Source organism: Varanus komodoensis, unplaced genomic scaffold (genome assembly GCF_004798865.1).
Source record: "Varanus komodoensis strain SLA01 unplaced genomic scaffold, ASM479886v1 scaffold11, whole genome shotgun sequence".
In the NCBI taxonomy this organism is placed as follows: Eukaryota; Metazoa; Chordata; class Lepidosauria; order Squamata; family Varanidae; genus Varanus; species Varanus komodoensis.
In genome coordinates this window covers 26,632,211-26,654,818 of record NW_025335317.1, presented here as the reverse complement: position 1 = coordinate 26,654,818, position 22,608 = coordinate 26,632,211, and the positions used below count along the sequence as shown (strand labels likewise).

The 22,608-nt window shown below is 40.4% G+C and overlaps 1 protein-coding gene across 12 annotated transcripts in view; it reads left to right on the top strand.

Annotated features, from left to right (window-relative positions):
• EXOC6 (exocyst complex component 6) overlaps positions 1-22,608 on the top strand; it is a 130,148-nt gene that overhangs the window by 65,283 nt on the left and 42,257 nt on the right. For 5 of the 12 annotated variants that reach the window (XM_044420657.1, XM_044420662.1, XM_044420656.1 and 2 more), the window contains 2 exons: positions 3,583-3,612; positions 16,582-16,723. In XM_044420657.1, coding sequence (XP_044276592.1) covers positions 3,583-3,612; positions 16,582-16,723 — 172 coding nt within the window. Of the gene's footprint in view, positions 1-506; positions 3,334-3,582; positions 3,613-15,621; positions 15,667-16,581; positions 16,724-22,608 lie in introns of those variants that run through there. The other 7 variants (XM_044420663.1, XM_044420658.1, XM_044420661.1 and 4 more) reach the window with 3 other exon arrangements.

Below are 22,608 nucleotides of genomic sequence, written 5' to 3'. Positions count from 1 at the left end.
ACCACAAAATAGACAATTAAATTTCCATGTTGTCCCTTGTTTGGCCACATTTGGAAGTGGCAGAAACTAAGCTTGACACAGTAATCAGTTTAGTTCTCATACCCTTCCTTGTCTACATTAAGAATTGCTGCAACTTGGTGCCTTTTTCAAGGTACATATTCTGATATTCTCTGATTATGCATTTATACTCACTCACCCATGGCTAGCCTGTTGATTTTGTGTGGTGCTTGAGACAATGAAAGGGAAATGCCAGGTGGAATGGAATGCCAGGTGGTAGCTGATTATTATCTGGAGATATGAAGCAGCAAGGACGGTTGAGTTAGGAGGAAAGTAATCCTGAGAATGCATTGAAATCTTCATATACAACAGAATGACTTTGTAGGAAGGTCTGTGTCCCTTTAAATTACATATGGGGAATACTACTTTTGAATCTTCCCCAAGTGATGAAAACTAGCTCATTGGAAAATGGTTCTACTCCAGTATGACATTTGATTTTTCATTTGCAGGAGCTGCTGTGATATGGTGTGTTCTGGGCATGAATACTTGAAAATAGAGGTGTGACTAGATTGTTCTGAAAGAAGTAAGATTGGGATTCATGCAGAGGCTTAGCTGACTGGTTAATCTGAGATTTTGACATTTGGAACAAAGGAAAAGGAGAACCTCATATCTGAAGCAGCTGTGTAGGTAGGGAGAGAAGAAAATTCAAACTCCCAGAAAGATGTTGGATTAGGAAAAACAAGAGGACATTGATTTCCAAAAGCAAGTTTCTTTTTTTCTACCTCTCTCTCTCCAGAGAGACTGAGGAAAACCTAGCTTGCAGACAGAATCTACATTCAACTCAACCCTTCCGAAGCAGTTGCATGTATAGGGAAAGCTTTCTTGGACAGTTGAGAGAGCGAACAAACTTAAGAAACTGCCTTATAAAGAATGAAAACATTAGTCCATCAAGCCCAGTATTATCTTCTGTGATTATCAGTGGCTCTTTGAGGTCTCAGGGATCAGTTCAAGCACCTGCTATCGGAGATCCTTTTAACTGGCAGTAATCAGGAGTTGAAGAAGATCAAGTGACCAACTTGAATGAGTAGAAGGGCTTTCAGCTAAGACAAAGCCACTGTTGTAGCCAGCTCCTAAACCTATTATTGTTTTTATTTACATGGCTCTTTGTTACTTGTAGCAGACTTGTGGGGAGAAAGTTTGGTCCTTAAAAATTAGCATCTTTCAGAAAGCTTATTTGTTACTAATGGACACTCATCTATAGCCAGCATATGCCTGAAGCAGTTGAGAAATGTCACTTTAAAAGAAACCAAAAATAGTAGTCAATGAAACTTATTTCAACCAAAAGCATTTAGCAATACACTGTTAGTTTTGAGGCTGCATGATGATAGGAAATCCTTTTTTAAATGTATGTTATGCTTACGAAGTGAAGTAGCTATGATTTTGTAGCTTCTTTAGTCAAGACAGTGACTTGGCTTGTATGCTAAAACAGCCACTGTGGCTTGATTTCCTGTGTGAGCACCTGTATTTTACTAGTTGCATCCATAGATGTCTGGCTTGCTGTGGCTTGTTGTGTTGTGTGAACCCAGGCTGCAGAGGTTGTTTGAGGATTAAACAACCCTCTAAAGTTCATGGCTTGTTTTACGTTTATTGGAGAATTGTCTGACCCTCAAACAACCCTGACACCTTGGTTCACACAATACAAGTTGTGGCAAGCCAAGTGCCTATTAGCATTCAGCATGTCATGATAGTAATTGTGGATAGATGAATCCACCCTACAGGCATAGTATATGAAGCTGTGCCATGGCGACATCTTTATTATAGGATAGTTTTCCCCAACCTACTATCATCCATATGTGTTAGACCATCTTTCCCATCATTCCCAGCCAGTAATGATTCTGCAGTTGCAGATTATGGGAATTGTAATGAAAGACTTCTGGAACACACCAAATTCAGGAAGGCTGGTAGAAAACATTATCACTGTCTTTGTGAGATGTGTGAACTGGCTTCATAAAATAGCAGATTTCACCTTCATTCATGAGTAAAATGTAGCAAGGCAATGTCACTTTTAACCTTTTGAGTTTAAAGATAAAAGTATCAAATATCAAAAACCTATAGGGTTTTCCCTATATTAATAAGTTGGTTTAGAAGTTTTTCTTTTACTTAAATTTTTACTGTTGTTGGAAAATACGTAGATAAGTTTGTGCAATGAGGAATATGCAGATAAGTTTGTGTAAAATATTTTTCTTCACTAATTTTGGTATGTACTTAAGCTTTTTTACGCACATCTTCAGTCATCTATAAAGTTATGATTTATGGATATTTCACAGTTGAGACAATTATCTGAATGGCTTAAGGTTTCTAGTCATGGCAACTGTGGTATCGTCTGATTTTCCTAAACGTTTGCTCATATTTACTTTGTCTGTGTCATCACTAGATAGCAATAATGTTGGTGTCCTTTAAAAAGAGCACACTAAAAGCAAAAAACAGAGCTTCGTATTGTATCAAAATAGACCCTTTTAAACCTTCTGATCAATGGCATGGATCAATGTACTTTAAACACTGTTATTTTATTTGGATTAAGATTCACTGACTATCCCTTAAGCATATTTTTGATAATGTAGCTAAGTAACAGACTGGTATAATGGCTATGGTACCACTCTCCCCAGATTGAACAGGAAGCACTTCCGTGTGCACAAAGCTGAGGGGCGATGCTTTCTTCTGGCAATGGACCCTCATGCTGCATGTGGTGCTGCTCTACCTCAACTCTGATATGAGAGGTATCGGAGGCACTTGCTCAGTGGCAGAAAGATCTGCTGCTGGAAGAGGGAGGGCAGCTCAAATGCCTCTGTGTGTAAGAAGTTCTGCTATAGAGATTTGTGTCCATCTAAGGAGCTCTGAAACTCTCATGTTAATTGACTACAATCAAAAAATCAGTTGACATACCAGATAAACATTTCCAGACTATCTTCTAGAAATTCTTTTTAGAAAGGATATTTTACTACTCTGACTCTCACAGTTCCACTATGCTTGTATTAACTCCTCAATATTTTACGATATTAGATAATGCTTTAAAATGGATATTTATTTGGATCAGCAACTCCAGATGGAAAGTTTATTAACCTCACCAAGTTTTTGTGTAATCATGGCAGATCAGATTATTTTTTATCTCAGACAATATTTTTGAACCATTCAGATAATCAGGAAATAAAGTTTATGTATTTACTTACTTGTTTGTTAGATTTATATCCATTTTTTCTTTTGAAGAACTCAAAGTGGCTTACATCATTCTCCTCCCCCTGCTCTTAATCTTATCCATACAACAACCTTGTGAGGTAGTTGGGCTGAAAGTCTGTGACTGGGCTAAAGTCACCCAGTTAGTTCCATGGCTGAATGAGGACTAGAACCCAGCCTGAGTCCCAGTCCTGCACTCTTAACCGCTACACCACACTGGTTCTCAGTGTGTTATTAGCAAACATCTACTTTTTTATATGTTTTCTCCTTCTGACTGCTACCAAAATGAAATCTGATGTTGACAGTGCATTTTAATGTTTTTTGTTTTGATTGCCTTACTGGTTTCCTTCTCAGAATAACAACAATGACCATGCAGCCATGTCGGTAAGTAGATACAAGCTCAAGAAAAAGCATGCACTTGGAAAAACTATGAACTGCCTGCAGGCTTATTGCTTTAGTACTGAGTGTATTACTACAACACCCTCTATTTGGTTTGATTTGACTCACTACTAAGTTGTGTAGTTGCATGCAGAATCCAAGTTGAAGACTAACCTTGGTCTTTTGGACGTTAAGGCAGAAGGAACCTTTTAAAGGCTCAAGAAACATGGCAATGAGTTGCATCTGAAATGAGATCATTCAAAGGAGACTATAAGACCTCTTGGATTTGAGGTCAGGTGTCAAAATGTAACTGTGGGATGTTCATATGAAATAAGACTAAAATGGCCAGATAGTGGCCGAGAATAAAGAGCTGGTAAAAGTTTTAGTCTCTTAATACATATTTTTGAAGTGAGGAGAATTTCTACACAAAAATGCATTTCTTAAAGATGATGAATTGCTTTAAAGGATTCATGCCCTTTCAGGTCATCAACTTTTAAAAAGTAGTTTACTTTGATCCAACACAAATATTTGAATTATAATAACATAATTGCTGCTTTTAAACACTAAAACTAAACACACACACAGAAAGAGAGTAAGCGTGAGAGAGAGAGTCTTCTATCCAGTTCAGTTTCATTTACTATATCACACTTGATTACAGTATTTCTGAATAATATTCTACAATATTAACATTTAACAAAAAAGGGAAGCCTGTATGCAATAAATAAATAAAATACAGTCACATTATGGAAAGAATTCATTCATTCCCCTGCCCGTCATTGCTGCAGTTTATTCAAGACATAAAGTAGAAAACACTGAACAGGAAAATAAATGCAGTATATTGCTACTGATATACCAAGGGTTCAGTGTGCCCGAAGGAATAGATTATACAAAAGAGTGTGCTGGCTGATAGCTGTTGTACAGTAAAAAGGGGAAAAACCAGACCTCATAAAGCACAGGGGTCAAAAAACAGATATATATGGCAGCCATAATTTTCCCATTCTCTGTTAATAACATATTATGTCATTCAGATACTATAATAAGCCATATTTCCAGGAAACACTATCTTCTCAGGATTGAGCAGCATGATGCTGTGTGATTCCTGGCTGTTCTTCCTTGACTGTTCCTGCAAGTGGGTGTAACAAAACAAACCATAGACCCTCTGTCCATGGTTTGTTTACAATGATGTCTGAACCAGGTATTTATACATCACACTAAAAAATGGATAGAGAGTCTAATTTCTTAGCCACTTCTGCTTAGCAGGAGGAACTGAGAGAGAGCATTTGTGCTGTATGTACTAGCTTGTCCGATCTCAGTAAGTTAGTAATCTCTAGAACCCTGGCTGCTTATTGTTACATTCAAACTAGGCTATTCTTTCAATTATTGTTAAGAGCTGATCCACATTTTACAATTACACATGACCGTACTATATAACGCACTGTTTGAAATACACATGAATTTCAGCTTATTCACCACTGAAATATTACAGGTGCTATAACTAGCCATGTTTTTAAACATTATCAAAATAAGCATATTGATAAATGAGCTTGTGAAGACTTCTATCTAGATCAGTCAAAGATATAGGATAGAATAAAATAAAATATAAAACAGTGTTTTAATCTAGTTTGAAATGGTGACTCTAAGCAGTTACTTCCATTATTTGATTTCATTTTAGAAGTTTTATTTAGTAGTTTATGCAAGTCTTTTCTTTCCAAGTGCCTAGTTCCTGAGTATTGGCAGTATGTAGAAAGAAAGAAGTATGCATTCTACACTTCTCACACAGAGGAGAAGTAGAAACTGTTTGAATATGTACAGTGGTACCTCGGCTCACGAACACCTCAATTCATGACCAAATTGGGTCGCGAACAGAAATTTCAGAAAAAAATTGCCTCAGGTTGCGAACCCTGCATTGGGTAGCGATCACAGCCATCTTCCCTGCACGAACACTCCAAACAATAACCTTCTCGCCATCCACCATGAGGGGGAACCATGAGGGCGCGCTCACCTTTGTCGAGGCCTTCCTAGCTTCTTGCCGCCGCCCCGCTTCCAAGCTGGAGGAAGGTCCTCTTGCAGGCACTCACTTGGCTCCGGGAGGGGAAGCAGGAGTGGGAGGCTGGAGAGGAAAGCGCGGGCAGCTCTCCTGGCCGGGAGAGGGCCATAAGGGCCGCTTTCCATGGGCCGAGGTGAGGGGAGACGAGGGATGGGGCTGTGGCTGGCCAAGTGGGATGCCTCCCAGCTCTCCCCACCGTGCTCACCCCTTGGCTTGGCGAGGCAGCCGTGGCTTGGCCTGCAGCCTGGGGGCATGGCTCATACTATATTTTTGTGGTTAAAAAAAAATTAATTACATATTTATTTAAAACCTTTATATGCCTTCCTTTATGTATAACATAAAGTTCTTTGTCATGGCCTCTGTGCATCACACACATGGATGCTGCGCCTGCGCAGTGCCTAAGGCTGGAAAGTTTAGAAAGTTAACGGTTTTTGGTGAGAAAACTCTGCTCCCCTCCCCCTCTGTACTATATATAGAGCGGAGTGTCCACCATTTTCTCCAGTCTTTTGCGACCGCTGTTCTCTGTGCCTCGTGCCTCTTCGCTCTCGCATTGACTACTTTCCTTGCCTAGTTAACTTCGTTGATTGTTCTCTTGTATTTCCAAGTTCTTTACTGTCGTGCCTGAAGCCCCAACAGAGGCAGCTACTCACGAGGAGGTCTTGTGCTTGGGACCCTGTACCCGAATGTCAACCCCACAACCTAGCTTGGGGGTGGCTGAGCAGATAGCTGTACCGCATCCTGACCCTCCGCCCATTGAGCAAACACCTGAGCCTACATCAAAGCAAGAGTGCCCTGAGGGAAAAGACACTATGAGTTCTGCTCAGAGAGAGTTTGAGCAGACTGCCCCACCCCCTCCTGACGCTGAGCTTCCTGAGCATGAAACAGGAGACAAAGGGGGCTTGATAAACTTTTCCCTAGCAACCAATCGGAGAATTCTGAGGAGGTGGGAACAAAGACAAGCCTTGTTACCCCTCAGAGAGGAAAGGCAGGGCCAAGATAGCTAGTCCCAAGATGGGCTCGAGAGAGACATCACTAAAGGATTAGCATCTGCATTGCAAAGACCTCAACCATAGAGCTTATCTGTAGAGTTGTAAATCTTGTAGATAAGTAGCAATAAAGACTTTAGTTTTATTGCTTGTGAATGTGTGGATTGTTTATACATTGAGCTGCATCTTAACATTTACCCTTGTATTTCCAAGTTCTTTACCCTTGTATTTCCAAGTTTTTTCCCTTGTTACGAAGCTATCTCTCTCTCTTGTTCGCTCTTTAAAAAAACCCAAAAAGCCAAAAAGATTATCTATTCCCTCTGCACTATCTACTTTTTTCTCTTTCGCGATGGCGCAGCGAATGGCCTTTCACAAATGTGCGGAGTGCGGTTCCAAGATGTTCCCTGTGGACCAGCACGATCTGTGCCTCCTCTGCCTTGGCAAGGGGCACAGAACGGACAAGTGTGGCCACTGCTTGGCCTTCACCAAGCAGGCCAGGAAGAACCGGGAGAATCGTCAGAATCGTCCATTGCCATTGGTCCCGAGGGAGGCACCATCCACATCTGGCCATGGGGAATGGAAACACTATACTTCCCCGGAGAATTCATCATGCAGTGGGCACTACCGCTACAAGGGCAACTCGGATGAGTTGGAGGTAGGCTCTACCATGTCTGGTCTTGTTCGGCCCGATCCCAGCACTGATAAGTTCTATGACATCATCAGGGGTGAGCAATCAGCGGACATCGTATTACTCCTTATAACCATGCTTTGCCAAGCGATGGTTCAGGCCTGGGATCTACCGACTCAGCCGCAGGCCAGGTCTCATCACTATGGGGCAATGTACTGGGTTCGGCAGGAGGATATTCCATTCCTTCTGCATCATCTAAAACCGAACTCGGTGGGGTCAAGTCGTCCCAAGGCAGGGAATCGAGGGGCCACACAGCTCCTTGTGATAAGGAGGGCAGAAAGATTGATATGCTAGCGCGTCTGGTCTATGTGGCCTCTGGACTCAGCCTCCGCATATCAAACTACGAGGTGACGCTTGCACGATACCAATTCTTTATCATGCAGAAGCTTGAGAACATTGCCTCTTCTCTGTCTGACCACCAAGCGGACTTGGCCAAAGTATTCATAAAGGAAGCAATGCAAGTGGCCATACAACAACTTTCAACTGCATGGCATCATGTAGATACCGACTCCAGGGCCCTGGTAGGTGCCATCTCCCTCTGTTGGCACGCTTGGCTAAGGAGCTGCAATTTCCCAGAGGAGACGAATCGTAGAATCAAGGAGATGCCATTCGATGGAACGGGATTCTTCCACGCCAGGACGGACCACAAGCTCAAGGCCATTCATGAGTCGCAAATGACAGCTCGTCGTATGGAGAACCCAACGCAACAAAGGCATAAGTGGTCCTGGTCCCGTCCATCGTACCGCCAGCAATTCCAACCATGGCAACAGTACCAGCAACACCAGCAGCGCAGAAAGCAACAGCTGCAGCAACGCTTCTCACAGGGCTGTCACCGTTTTGACAACGATAAACGCCAGCACTGACGGGACTGGTGAACCTCTCCATCTCTCCAGTTCCCACCGTTCGCTCTCCCGTTTGGGGATTGGCTACAAAGCCGACTCCCCATTTGGGGGTCCATCACATCTGATCGGTGGGTTTTATCCATTATTCAGCTTGGATACAGAATAGAATTTGACATCATTCCCCCGTCGAGCCTGATTCAATTTACACCATGCTCGCTGGTGTTACAAGACAAAATTCATCAGCTACTTCGTAAAGGAGTGATTCGTCAGCTCTCTCGTTCTGAGGGACTCCACGGATTCTTTTCAAGATATTTTACGGTCCCTAAGCGGGATGGTGGTCTCCATCCTATCCTGGACTTACGAAACGTTAATAGGTTTATCAAACCTAAGAAATTTCAGATGACCACTCTTCAAAATATCCTTCCATTGCTAAGGAGAGAGGATTGGTTCGCCTCAGTGGACTTAAAGGATGCCTACTTTCACATCTCAATTCATCCTTGTCACAGACGCCTTTTACATTTTACTGTCGAATCTGACATATTTGAATTCAATGTCCTCCTATTTGGACTGGCCACTGCTCCGCAAGTCTTCACAAAATGCATGGCTCCGGTGTGTGCATATCTGCAGCTTCAGGGTATCCAAGTATATCCTTATCTGGATGACTGGCTTATCATTTCCCAGTCTAAGGATAGCCTTCTGTCAGCAGTCCGTACAACTTGTACTCTATTGGGCTATCTTGGACTTTGTATTAATCACGAAAAATCGTCCCTTGTTCCTGCACAGGCGATTGACTTCATTGGAGCTCATCTCGATTCTACCCTAGTGAGGGCATTTTTTCCTCCGACCCATGAAGACAGCCTCTGCGCATGTGTTCATCGGATTTGACAAGACAGGACGGTACCGGCTCTTTCCATTCGGAAACTCCTGGGCCACATGGCCGCTTCAGTTGGCATCATTCCGTACACTAGACTTGACTTCGTCCTCTTCAACTGTTGTTCAACAGATCGTTTCATCTGCAGTGGGATTCACCCCACAAGCTAATCTGGCTTCCACTGCCTGTTCTGCGTTCCCTGACATGGTGGACTATACCAGACAATTTGAATGTAGGTGTCCCATTCCGGCCACCTCAGCCAACCATAACCCTCTACACCGATGCATTGTTGATCGGTTGGGTGCAGTATGTGCAGGACTTTGCACCCAGGGCGCTTGGAACTGAAGGGAAACAACGAGACACATCAATTTTCTCGAACTCTTAGCGATCTTCAACGATCTGCGATCATTCAAAAATACTCTTCGACGACAAGTAGTCCAGATTGCTTCGGACAGCATAGCTGCCGTGTTCTATGTCAACAAACAGGGCAGGACAAAGTCAGCTGTCCTGGCCCACCTGTTGATGGAGATTCGGGTTTGGTGTATCCCGAGGGACATAACCCTATTGGCGGTTCACCTAGCGGGTATCGACAACAAAGAAGCTGATACGTTGAGTAGACAACTCACGAGTGGGAGTTGGACCGACACATTTGCGATCAGCTCTTCTGTCTTTGGGGACATCCGGACATGGACTTGTTTGCTACCCATGTGAACAGGGTATGTGAACTGTTTTGCTCCAGGGTGGACATCGGACCGGGGTCAGCAGGAGATGCTCTCATGATCCCAAGGGACAACATGAACTTTTACGCCTTTCCTCCAATTCCACTCTTGATGAGAGTTGTCTCGAAGATAGCCCAAGACAATGCCACAGGAATCCTGATAACTGCATGGTGGCCTCGCCAGCCGTGGTTCTCCACTCTTCTGCAGCTGTCAGACAGCATATTTCTTCGTCTCTCATTAATACCACATGTACTGACTCAACAAGACGGAGCGGTTCGTCATCCGGATTTAACTTCTCTGAACCTCACAGCTTGGCGAATCTGCTGACTCTCGATACTGACTCAGTACCGATGACATCTCAAGCATCGGAAATTTCCACTTTCGGAACCATGCAGTTGGTTGCTTCCTCAGACCCGATGGGATTTACTTCGGGATTGACCGTTCTCGATCCAGATATTCAAAGAATTCTTGAATCTGCTCTAAGACCGTCAACACGGAGATCCTATGTGGCAAAGTGGAGTCGATTCTCATCTTTCGCTGAATGCCACTCGTTTGTTCCTGGACTGACTTCTATCGAGAACATTTTACAATTTCTTTTGGAGTTGCATCATTCGGGACTTAAACCTTCATCCGTAAAGGTTTCTGCGGCCACGATTTTGCATTATTGTGGTGTGATACAGGGCTCATCTGTTTTCTCGCAACCAATGGTTAGACGATTCATCAAGGGACTGCAAAACTTTCATCCTTCAATTCGCCCTGTTATGCCAACGTGGAGCCTTTCAGTTGTACTGCAGGCACTTCCTAGACCTCCCTTTGAACCTCTGGCAACTATTGACTTATGGCTAGTATCTTGGAAGACTGTCTTTCTCATAGCCATTATGTCGGCTTGAAGAGCTAGTGAACTTTGTGCTCTTCGAGTAGATCCACCGTATTTGAATTTCCATAAGGAAAAAGTTGTTCTACGAATGGATTCGACGTTTTTACCTAAGGCTACCACTCCGTTCCATATGAATCAAGAGATCATCTTATCTGCTTTCTTTCCATCACCATCGAACCCAATTGAAAGATCCCTACATACTCTCAATGTTTGGCATAGCTTGGCGTTCTACAGATCATGTACAGAGTCTTTTAGACATTTTAATCGACTCTTCATGAAATATTCTGAACAAGACAGGGGCTCTCCAGTCACGTCTCAAAGACTGGCGAAATGGATTGTTCAAACTATCGTGTTGGCATATCAACTAGCAAAGATGGACTTACCTGTCTCTCCAAGGGGTCATTCCACACGAGCAGTAGCGGCATCATCTGCCTTTGCCGCGGGAATTCCAATTCAAGATATCTGCAGAACTGCAACCTGGGCTGCTCTGTGTACCTTCACCAAGCATTATCGCCTTGACGTGTGTGCCAGACAGAATTGCTCTTTTGGAAGAGCAGTCCTCTCAGCTATTCTTCACTGATGACATCTCCCTCCTCCAAGTCTGGTAAGCTTGCTAGTCACCCATATGTGTGATGCACAGCAGCCACGGCGAAGAAAAGCAGGTTGCTTACCTGTAACTGATGTTCTTCAAGTGGCTGTCTGTGCATTCACACAACCCACCCACTGGCCCCGCTTGGTGTCGGTGAGTGGATTCGTCTGTCGATACCATGCCTTAATAGTCATGGTATATAATGAACTATTACAATATTTTTCTCTCCCGAAAGGGGGCGAACGATCGGTCTTTCAAAGACTGGAGAAAATGGCGGACACTCCTTTCTACATATAGTACTGAGGGGGAGGGGAACGGAGTTTTCCTGCCAGAAACCATTAGCTTTCTAATCTTTCCGGCCTTAGGCACTGCGCAGGCGCAGCACCCATATGTGTGAATGCACAGATGGCCACTCGAAGAACATCAGTTACAGGTAAGCAACCTGCTTTTATGGTAAAGAACGGATTAAACTTATTTACATTGAACCTTATGGGGAAATTTGACTTGGCTTATGACCAATTCGGATCACGACCAGAATTGTGGAACGGATTAAGTTCGTGAGCCGAGATACCACTGTAGTTCTCTCTGTAAAACAGAAAATGCAGCTAATGATCATTTTGAGGAAAGAGGATGTTCAAGTTTCAGTCCTACTGTTAGTAGTCATCTCACAAAAGAAAGGAGATAAGATGGAGTCTTAGTGTAGAATAAACAACATGAGGCTCCTGCTTGCTTTTTTATTGCCTTTTCTGGCAATAAAAAGCTGTTTAACAGAATGAATTGAGTACTTCAGTAGACTTTTAACATGCAGAGGACTGATAGTGACTGATTAAGAAGTATCTTTCCCAGCGTTTACTGAAGGTGTCTTTATTGAACTTCAACCAATACAAGATGGTTTCAGTGCGTTCATCATGGGGATTGGATGTTTATCAGACCTGCTCAAAAAACAGCTTGGGTATATGTGTACTACAATATCTAACAGTGAAAAGTTAGGAAATACTGTTAAATCATTGTTCCTTCTTGCCAAGATGGTTTCTCCAATATATGCAAAAGAATGTAATACGTCAGAGATGGAAATGGCTCTCTAGATTTTCTTGTGGTTTTATCTTTTCCACAACTTTTAAACCAACTTAATTTGTGAAGAGCCAGTTGGTCTAATGTTTAAGGGTTGTTGTCAGCTCTTATGGTCCATTACATAGTTTGTAATTGTGATGGCAATATAAAGAAAATGAGCTACTGAGTTATAGTCTTCAGAGCCTATATAATTTGGTTCTTATGTAGTCTAAAAGAATTCTTAATGTCTTAATGAAATTGTGAAATGTTTTGGGATGTATAGCTTCTTTCTTAAATACAATATGATTATCATTGTTGCTAGAAAAATTGTTTTACTAGCATGAAAGCTGAGAAAGATTATTCAAAAAATAGCTTTTTCAAGTTTCTTGAATCACAAAAGTCTTTCAAGACTTCAAAAGTCTTTCAAGACTTTTGCCAGAATAAAACCTTAGCCGTTTAGATCACAATCTCACACTGTTTCTAAAGCCTGTCATGTTATTTTGCCTACAATGTATTCATAAACATACTTTAATCATTTTATTGGCTGGTAAAGCAGTTCTTCCAATTGGGATATTACTGATAATCTTAATTGCTTTTTATAGAGAATACTGCAAATATTTCTAGCATGCCTTTTAGGCTAGTCTATTGTGGTAAATCATCATCAAGCACACTTGTAAACATATGTTTAATAATTACTAGATGTATTTTCTGAGAAGATGGAATTTAGTTAGTGTTGATCAATCAAAGTTATAATTCTTGCCATCAGAAAAATATCTAATTTAACCTAAGTTCCTAAATATTTTTCATTCAAATTATCTTCTGTATTTAATCCATTGAAAAGAGCTTCTGCTTAATGTGTGATTTAATATTGCTAAAGTAATTATGAAGCTAGACTTTCAAGCTAACAGACAACTCTTGTTGTTCCCTGTTTGCTTGGGGGATTGTGGATTGTGTTTTATTGTTCCTGTGATTGGCAGTAAAAGCCTTATTTCACAGCTTGCAGCAAGGAGCTATTGGCTAAAGGGTGGTGGCACTCTGCAAGCTATATTCAAAAACTGTCAATCAAAAGCCCATGTAGGCTACTTAGAGAAAGGAGTTTCTTACTGATTCTTCCAAATGTAGTCTCATGCTGTCCTTGATTGGCACAGCCTGGCAGGGAGGATGGATGAATCTGTCACCAACTGGTTAATTGTGTTGCTGGTCTCAGTCTGACATCAGGTCTTTGACTCTTAATGGCTCAATACAAAACAAATTAGGAGATTGTAGTCATATTTCTCATTCTATATGCTTTGACTTTGTTGAATGCAGTCCATAAATCATATTGACTGACACCCTACTGAATGATGAAAGCTGCTTTTGAGACAGCTAGCGTGGGTCTAGAAAGCGGCACCGTGAAGGTGCCATGGAAGGATGCATATGGCTGACCCTTTGGGAATTTCCAAGGGGCCAAATGTCTCTTTAGAACAATTGTTCTTAAGAGAAAGGCTTTTGGATACTACAGAAAGGATTTAACATGTCAGCAGATTCTCTTTTTCAAGCTTCTTTAAAATATAAGGTGTTTGTCTAAGCATTTTCTCTTTTTACAATTGTATATTTCAGCAGATGTGAGATTGGGTAAATTGTAGGTGCCTAGCAGGTGTTATTTTATGTAAGGGAACCCTGATTTCTTGAACTTCACAACTGTGGAATAAAAAATATGAATGGGTGAAACTGACTAATAAAAAAATTGTTTGTGGCTGTGGTATAATAATAGTAACTGTAGGGAAATTAAATTTAAAAAAATATTTCCCCCTAGTTAAATATACTTCATTGATTTAGAACTAGCAAATGGTTATCCTGTACCAACTATTGAGGGTGATTTTAGAAGTGGTTGAATAGCTTTCCTTCAAAATCAGAATGATGTTTAATGGCTTGTATATGTCCAGAGCATCTTTATTTAAAAGAAAAAGAAAACAGTGGTAACAAAGGTGGTGCAAATAAAGATACAAAGTATGCACAAAGCTATGAAGTTTAACGTAACTTCAAACTTACTTTTAAAAAAGGCTGTGTTCCTAATTTTGTACCTTTTCAACTTGGAAGACCTGTATTTTGCAAAGTGTACAGATGGGCAATATGTAAATTGAGCAGTAAAACAACCTCAGATGACTGTAATGTACAGTGAAGGCTCAAATATTTAGACTGACTTCTTTATTGTGATTCAAAATAAAAGCCCAGTGATCTCAAACACCTATGTTCCTTTTCCCTCTTCACTTTTTCTTTTATTGTGCCATGAGAGCAATAAGCCTGTAGTTCAAGTGCATAGTTGAAATTATCTTTTTAGGGGGTTAGCTTTTGTCTATCATGATAAACATTTATTGATTTAATGTGTTTTTATGAACACTAACTTTTTAAAAAGCCACAGAAATTTTCTCATATTGCATATTGTATCCATTTCCTTGTGCTCCAGTACTATTGATGTGCCAGTTTTAAACAACTAAATACATAGCTTTGGTGAGAAATTGAATATTGTATGACTATATTGTACACAATGTAGTTATACATAATGCTGAACTAAACATTAATATTTTGGTACTGGATAACTTATTAATGTACTTATTATTTCATTATTATGGCACTAAAATATATGTAAAATAGGACACAGAGCTGATGTGATAGAGTACTACATTTAACCAAAATGCAGTTGTTCCATTAAATTGAAATTTCATTTCCATTATATATCTTAAATCTGCTATATCGTAATTGAATTAAGCTCATTGATTCGTCTCTTCCCTGCCTTCCCACCATTTCCCCATTCATATTGATATTGTTTTATTTGTGCAATATAATTGCATGTCTCCCAGTGTAATTACCACATGGCGTTCTGCAAACGTTTAAGCATGCCAGGTGTGTATGTGTCCATTTCCCTTTTGGTTGACAGCTTCTCCCTGCCAAATATGTTAGTTTCAGAAAGCTGTTTAGTTTTTACACCTCCTGCAAAGAGGACATCTAATCAAATAGATCCATAGAACCAAATTTCCAGAAATATGAGCAGAATATGTACAGTTGTATCCAGGTATCAATACAAGCAGGAAACGGTTACAGGGAATTTTGTAATGGCATCTGTTTTATGTTTTGGTTTTGAGTCTAACAATAGCTGAATATATGTAGATATATTGTAGGGAATCTATCCCAAATGGCCACCAGGTTTAGCATGTTGTTTTCATATGAGTAGATTAATCTGTGTGTACAGGCTGAGGAAGTTTTTTTATGTTCCATTGTGTCTCCTTCTGAAGACTTGTTTGATATGTCACAGTATATAAAACAGATTTGACTTGCATTGTAATTCCTTAACAAAATGCTGTTGCAGTACATCCTGTGTATGTTGACTCAGAAATAAATCCAGCTATATTCAATGGGGCTTACTCCAGGTAAGGATTGCTACTTAAGGATTTCAGTTTAGTGTATGCTTACTTAGGTGTAAGGCCCATAGAACACAGTTTACTTCTAAGTAAACAAACACACGATTGCACTGTAAGCTTGTGAATAATCTATGTTTTAAAGCAAATATCTTAATTTAGAAAATAATTACAAAATTTTTAATTTGGTAAAGAGAGGCAGCCCATGAATGTTAAAAAAATCATATCTGCAAGCAGTTGGAATATGCCTTAAGTACACCTTTCGATTATGCTCGAGATAATGCTTGGTCTCTGACCAAGTATTTATTTAATAATTTCCAGTAAAATTAGTAGAACTTGTTTCACTGGAAATATGCAGGAAATGTGCTACTGTGTTGTAATCATTGCTTTTATTGTCACTGGCAGTGTCATTTTTGTTAAAAGCTTTGGAATGCAAGTGTGCCTCTTGCATATTTCTGAAGATTTTTAATAGTGCAGGACTGCATATAATTTGAATTTTAGAATAATTCTCACATATACAAGGAGAAGATAGGGAGGGTGGGAAGCATCTGAGTGTTCCAAATTTTTAATGGTCCAGGATGTTAATACTACCCCATAAGAGGAAAATATTTTCTGTAAATCTGTTTTCTGATGCTTTGTGCTGAATGTATGCATCTTGTCAATTAACAATTGCATTTCTACTTTATCCATATTACAACATGAACACACACACACGTTGTCCATTTGCTATTTACTATACTTGGGTATGGATCCAAGTGTCTAAAGGAAACTGCTATTCTAAAACAAGCGAAACATTTTAACTGTGCGAGAAAAGCAAGAATTACTTGTTTATCCTGAGTTTTAAATGTAAGAAAAAATGACTCATTCTTTAAATGGAAGCTTGCTTACTCTTACAACTTTTTTTTATACAGGGAAAAGTGGCCCAAACTGCTTGCATGTCAGCCTGTCAGCATCTCTCAACCTCCCTGATGCAAATGCTCTTGGATAATGACTTAAAACAAATAAGCATGGGAGCTATTCAGCAGTTTAACTTAGATGTCATACAGTGTGAATGTAAGTATGAAACCCCATGTAAGTAGGGGAATCACTTTTATTTAGCAGTGTGTGTATGAATATTCAGGATATTTCATTCTTGGAATGAATACATTTGGACACTAGAAACAGAGGGAGTGTGTCTTGCTATCGTCTGTTGTTCAAGGTATCATGCAACTGATTAAATTCTCGATGGAGGGCAAAATTATAATAATTCTGTTGATGGAACTGCACTTTTCTCTCCCCTTGTACACCCTCAAAATTTGCCCAGAGCAGATTTTTGGGGGGTGGCAGGTATGCAGACAAGAGGTGAGGAGAAAAAAAGTTCCATTGTACAAGCAGCTTTCCACTGGCCTGATGCAGCATCACCCCTAATTGCTTCTTTTTGTAATAATAGAGATATCAAGAATATTAGAAACTGTCACCCCAGTCAACTTTTGTACCAAAGTGTGTTTGTTATGCCTGGTTGTGCAGCTGGTTGTTTTCAGTCATTGGCAGTGTTCTTCCCTAAGATTTTAAGTGTTAATACAGAAATTCTTAGGAATAATTTACTTAGTATGGGTTTTGTTGAATTATTCCATTCGCATATCACAAATTATCATCTTTCATTATCATTATCATCTTTCTCTACATTATTTGCTCATTGTTGGAATTCAGTTTTTTAAACCAGAATTCAGTTGTGCTCCAAAACTGATCCACTGTGGAATCTACAGATCAGATTCATAAACATTCAAACCCATTTGAATCTCTGTAGATTTCTCTGATATCCCCATTGACTTAAGAAAGTTAGGGTGCAATCTTATGTATAGACAGAAAAATGCTGAGAATTGTAAGTCATATTTACAGCTGGAGAGCCAGTGTGGTGTAATGGTTAAGAGCATGGGACTGGGACTCAAGACTATCTGGGTTCTAGTCCCTGCTGAGCCATGGAGCCAACTGGGTGACTTTGGGCCAGTCACAGACTCTCAGCCCAACCTACCTCACAGGGTTGTTGTTGTGGGGATAAGATGGAGGAGGTGATGTAAGCTGCCTTGAGCCCTTTGTAGGAAAAAGGCAGGATATAAATCGAAAAATAAATAAATAAATCTGTCAAACATGCATAGGCTGAGACTTACTTTTAATGCATTTGTATTTGTTTTTCATTGTCCTGGGGATTCTCCTCTCCCCCTAGTAGAAAAGTCCTTAAAAATCCAGATATTCAGCAGTTAAATGCTTTTCATGTTAAACTCAATAAAATATCTAATAAAGTAAATATTGTTTGTTAAATGATTTCAACATGTGAGTGCCCTTTTGTCTCCCTCTGTTGGTAGTGTAATAATTGTGCTGCTTTTGATTAGTTTCAGATTCAGGCAAATTTAAAGAAATGAAAAAAGCAACTAGTTTGATTTTTTAAAAAAAAATCTGTTGTTTTCAGATTACTTTGAAGGCACTCCTTCAAAATTACTTGCTATTGGGACTTGCATAAATATAACCATACAATGAACCCCCTCACTTTATTTTATAATAGTTCTCAGATACTTCAGAATAATATTTCTCAGATAATATTTTAGAAGCAGAAAACTGACATTGAATCTTTGTTCACAAAAGCAAAAGTTTTAGAAGAAACTTTTAAAGTAATAACTTGAGTTCATGATCATTTTGTAGGCTAGAGATTCCTAATACAGAAACCTGTATTGATCCTTTGTTTCAGGGAAGTATACACACAACCCAATCCTGTTCATCGTACTCAGAGATAAGTCTGTTAGATTCAGTGTGGATTATTTGTCGATAAGTATACACAGAGTTGCACTTAGGGTACAGTCCTCCCAGAGTCCCAATCTGGCCCTCTCTGGTTCCCCAAAAGTCTGTCTCTTTGTGTTGGTTTTCCTTTCCCTTAACCCCAATAATGTTGTGCCTTCCTGGATCTTGTGTGGTTTGCTTCCCTTTTCTAAAATGTTGCAATGGCTATCCTAAGACTCAGTGTCAATAAGAAATTCAAGATAAAATATGCTGATAATTTGAGTATCATGCTTCTTCACTTTTTTCTGCCCTTGTGCCTTTGGCCTTACCCACGGCTGGAATGCCCTCAGAGTTTTCTGTAATGGAATTCTGAATGCATATAAGCACTAGAACTCAGAGGGTAATGGTTATCCAATACAGAGTGGAAGGAGTGCAGAAGCGATATTCCTTTGAATCTTAATGTTTGCTTTATGACTATTTTCAGCCATCTAATCATGGCATTCAAAAAGGGAAGGAAGGAAGCTGGAGCAGCTTTATATTCAGGCTACTCCAATCTCCTCCCTGCACCCTCTGAAATTCCCATCTCCATTGCTTCTTTCCCTACATTGAGAGCAACTGGTGTGCTTCTTTCCTCAATAGCTGTTGGGGAGGGGAAGGGGATCAGAGCTTTGATTCCAACTCCAAGGTTGGACACTGTTCCCAAACTCACAGTTGGGAATCTAAACTATCCTATGGCACCTTAAAAATATCTAAAGACCATAAGTTCACTTCCTCTTTTGCTTAATGCCATTTATGATTTGAAAGGATGAATATTATTTTGTCATTGTACTAGTATGGCTCACCATTCTTAATTACAGTATGACAGTGGTTTATAGAAGCACCATTCCTGCTGTTTGGTACAGCAGTATAGTTTGCAATATTGCATTAATGCAATCACCTTTGCATCAGATTCTGTTTTGTCTCCTTTGTCTTATGAATTGCTAGCCAGTATAGCAATAGTGTAGGTTAATGAACTGCAAATTGCTTTGACAGTGATCTTCCCATGTGTAAAGGTTTGAAACTCTAAATCTAACTGTGTATTTCAAATCACCTAATATACAGTATCTGCAGATAGGAATAAAGAAAACAGAATGACACGAGAACTGCAAAATGAAATGAGCACATAGAAATACTTTATAATCAAGTACACATTATTAATCAGTGTGTGTTACCAGGAGCTACAGTAACAAGATTGCCATATAGCTTAACCTCAAATAGGTTTCTTAGCCATTTGTGCTTGCTTGGTAACATACATAAGAAATGACTGGGTGTTTCAGATGAATGTGAAATCACAGCAGCCTCACAGGTAACTGGCCGGGTGAGAGGGGGTAGGCATCTTCTTGATGTGGGTGTTTGACAACAACAATTTCAGAAGTTAAGGCATCTTCTCCAATTTGGGGGTGTGGCAACAACCATTTTAGAGATAGGTGCATTTTTTCTAGTGTTAGTATTAGACAAATGCCATTCGATGAGTACAAGAGAGATTGATTAAGCTCCTCTGTAGGATTGCTGTATGACATGCTGCTTGCTGTAGTAAGCAGTGCTTCTCTTATGTATAATATTTTAGTCATTTTAATGATAATTACCATGATGCTGGAAGCCGTGTTAATAGCATTTTCATGAGCGTATTAGTTTAAGGTTAGAGGGTATGTCTGAGTTCCAGCTGTACTTCAAAATCATTAATTTTACCAGCCTCAAAGTGTTGAATTCCTTTGTGTTTCCATTTTTCCATCCCTTAACTCACATATACTAAGCTCAGCTTGTGATCATGGCAGCTGATTTCTAAGTTTTCCCTGGAACAGGCGTTCTAGGTGAGTTTCAGCTCACTGCCCATTGCGTAGGGTCCCTAAATCCTGAAACCAGGTTACAGGGATCTCCTCAAGGAGCAGAGGTGAGGAGGAGTGAAAGCTACTGACAAAGCAATAGATGTTCTACTCAATATGGGAACAAGTAGATAATGACTTAAATACTACCTATCTAGTTTATTGAAACTTCCACTATGTCAGTTTCATAGTAGATCAGCTGAAAGGTTTATGGTTTTTATTTATTTATATTTATATACCTTCTTTTTTCCTTTCAAGGAATTCAGGGTGGCTTACATATTTCTCCTCCTCTCAATCTTATCCTCACAACAAGAACTCTGTGAGATAGGTTGGGCTGAGAGTCTGTGACTGACCCAAAGTTACTGAGACTGAGTGGGGACTGGAACCCAAAGTTCCAGGATCCCCAGTCCTGCACTCTTAATCACTATTGTATGGCATCAAATTTGATTTCCATGTCCATTTGTAAGAGCACAAGAAGAGCCATGCTGGATGGCCTATCTATTACAGCATTCTATTTCCATGGTAGCCAAATAGGTGCCATTGAGAAGTCTACGAACGGCAATAGCGCACTAAAGCTGATGTTCCCCAGGAACTGATATTGAATGGCATACTGCCACCAGTGCTGGAGGTAATTTATAGCTATCATGATTGCCAGCCATTGATAGCCTTTTCTCCTATGAATTTACATATTCCTTTTTAAAGACATCCAAGTTAGCCGCCATCACTACATCTAGGGCTAGTTAATTCCATACTTTAAGTATGAGCCGTGTGAAGGAGTTCTTCCTTTTATCTGTTCTAAATTTCCCAACCCTTGGCTTCACTGGTGATAACAGAGTCAAGTACTATTGCACTAGAAAAAACAATTTTCTTTTTTCACATTTTATGCAAGTCACAAAAACTAAATTACTATTACTGTGTTTAAGGTATTTTTAAAAAGTCATTATCCACAATATAGGTCAGTGATGGCGAACCTATGAAATGCGTGTCACAGTGGGCACACAGAGCCCTCTCTGTTGGCACAGGAGCCAAGTCACCCCAGCCTAGTCCCAACAACCGAGCATCAGATAACAGCGCACATAGGGGCCATGTGCATGCTCGGAAAGCAGTAGCGGCGCAAGGGGATGATATCACAGGCCACGACTCATTAGCCATGACTCAGCTGAGCTTTCACATGGCCAGGTCAGTGTGCTGCCAAGGATAGATAGATAGATAGATAGATAGATATCTCTTTGGACTGGCTGTGCGTTGTTTTTTCCAAATTAAACTCAGTTTTCAGGTTTCATTGCAGAGTTGGCACATTTGGATTACAGTTTGGGCTTTTGGATTAAAGTTTGGGCACTCGGTCTCTAAAAGGTTCACCATCACTGGGTTAGGGTTAGGAAAACGAGGTGTGCTGACAGCATTTGGTGCTTGGAATGTGTTTAGAGTGGGCAGAAATGAGCTGTGCAAAAAAAGCTGCTCAAGGAAGGCTTCTTCCAAATTGGCCTCTTTTCAGTAGAACTTTCACCCTATATTAGGGTTAGGGGTGTGCACTAGGGTAGGGTTAGAGTTCGGAAAACGGGGTGTCCTGGCATGATTTTGATGGTTGGAATGAGTTTAGAATGGGCAGAAATGTTCAGCTGTTCAGAAAAAGCGACTCAAGCAAGGCTTTTTCAAATGGAAGTTTGAATGGAAGTCTTTTCAATGGAAGTTCCGCCCCATGTTAGGGGCCGGGTGTGTGCCAGGGTAGGGCTAGGGTTCGGAAAACTAGGTGTGCTGGCATGACTTTGATGGTTGGAATATGTTTAGAATGGGCAGAAATGTTGAGCTGTGCAAAAAAGCTGCTCAAGGAAGGTTTTTAAAAAATGGCTCCTTTTTCAGTGGAACTTTCGCCCTCTATTACGGTTAGGGGTGTGCAGCATGGTAGGGTTCGGGTTGGGGAAACGAGGTGAGCGGGCATGATTTTGATGTCTGGAATGTGTTTAGAATGGGCTGAAATGCTGAGCTGTGGAGAAAATCTGCTCAAGGAAGGCTTTTTCCCAATCTCTCTCTTTTCAGTGAAACTTTCGCTCTATATTAGGATTAGGGGTGTGCACCGGGGTAGGGTTAGGGTTGGGGAAACGATGTGTCCTGGCATGATTTTGATGGTTGGGAGGTGTTTAGAATGGGCAGAAATGTTGAGCTGTGCAGAAGAAGGTACTCAAGGAAGGCTTTTTCAAAATGAACTTCTTTTCAATGGAACTGTAACCCTTTATTAGGGTTAGGGGTGTGCACCAGGGAAGGGTTGGGGTTAGGGAAACGAGGTGTCCTGGCATGATTCTGATGGTCGGAGTGTGTTTAGAATGG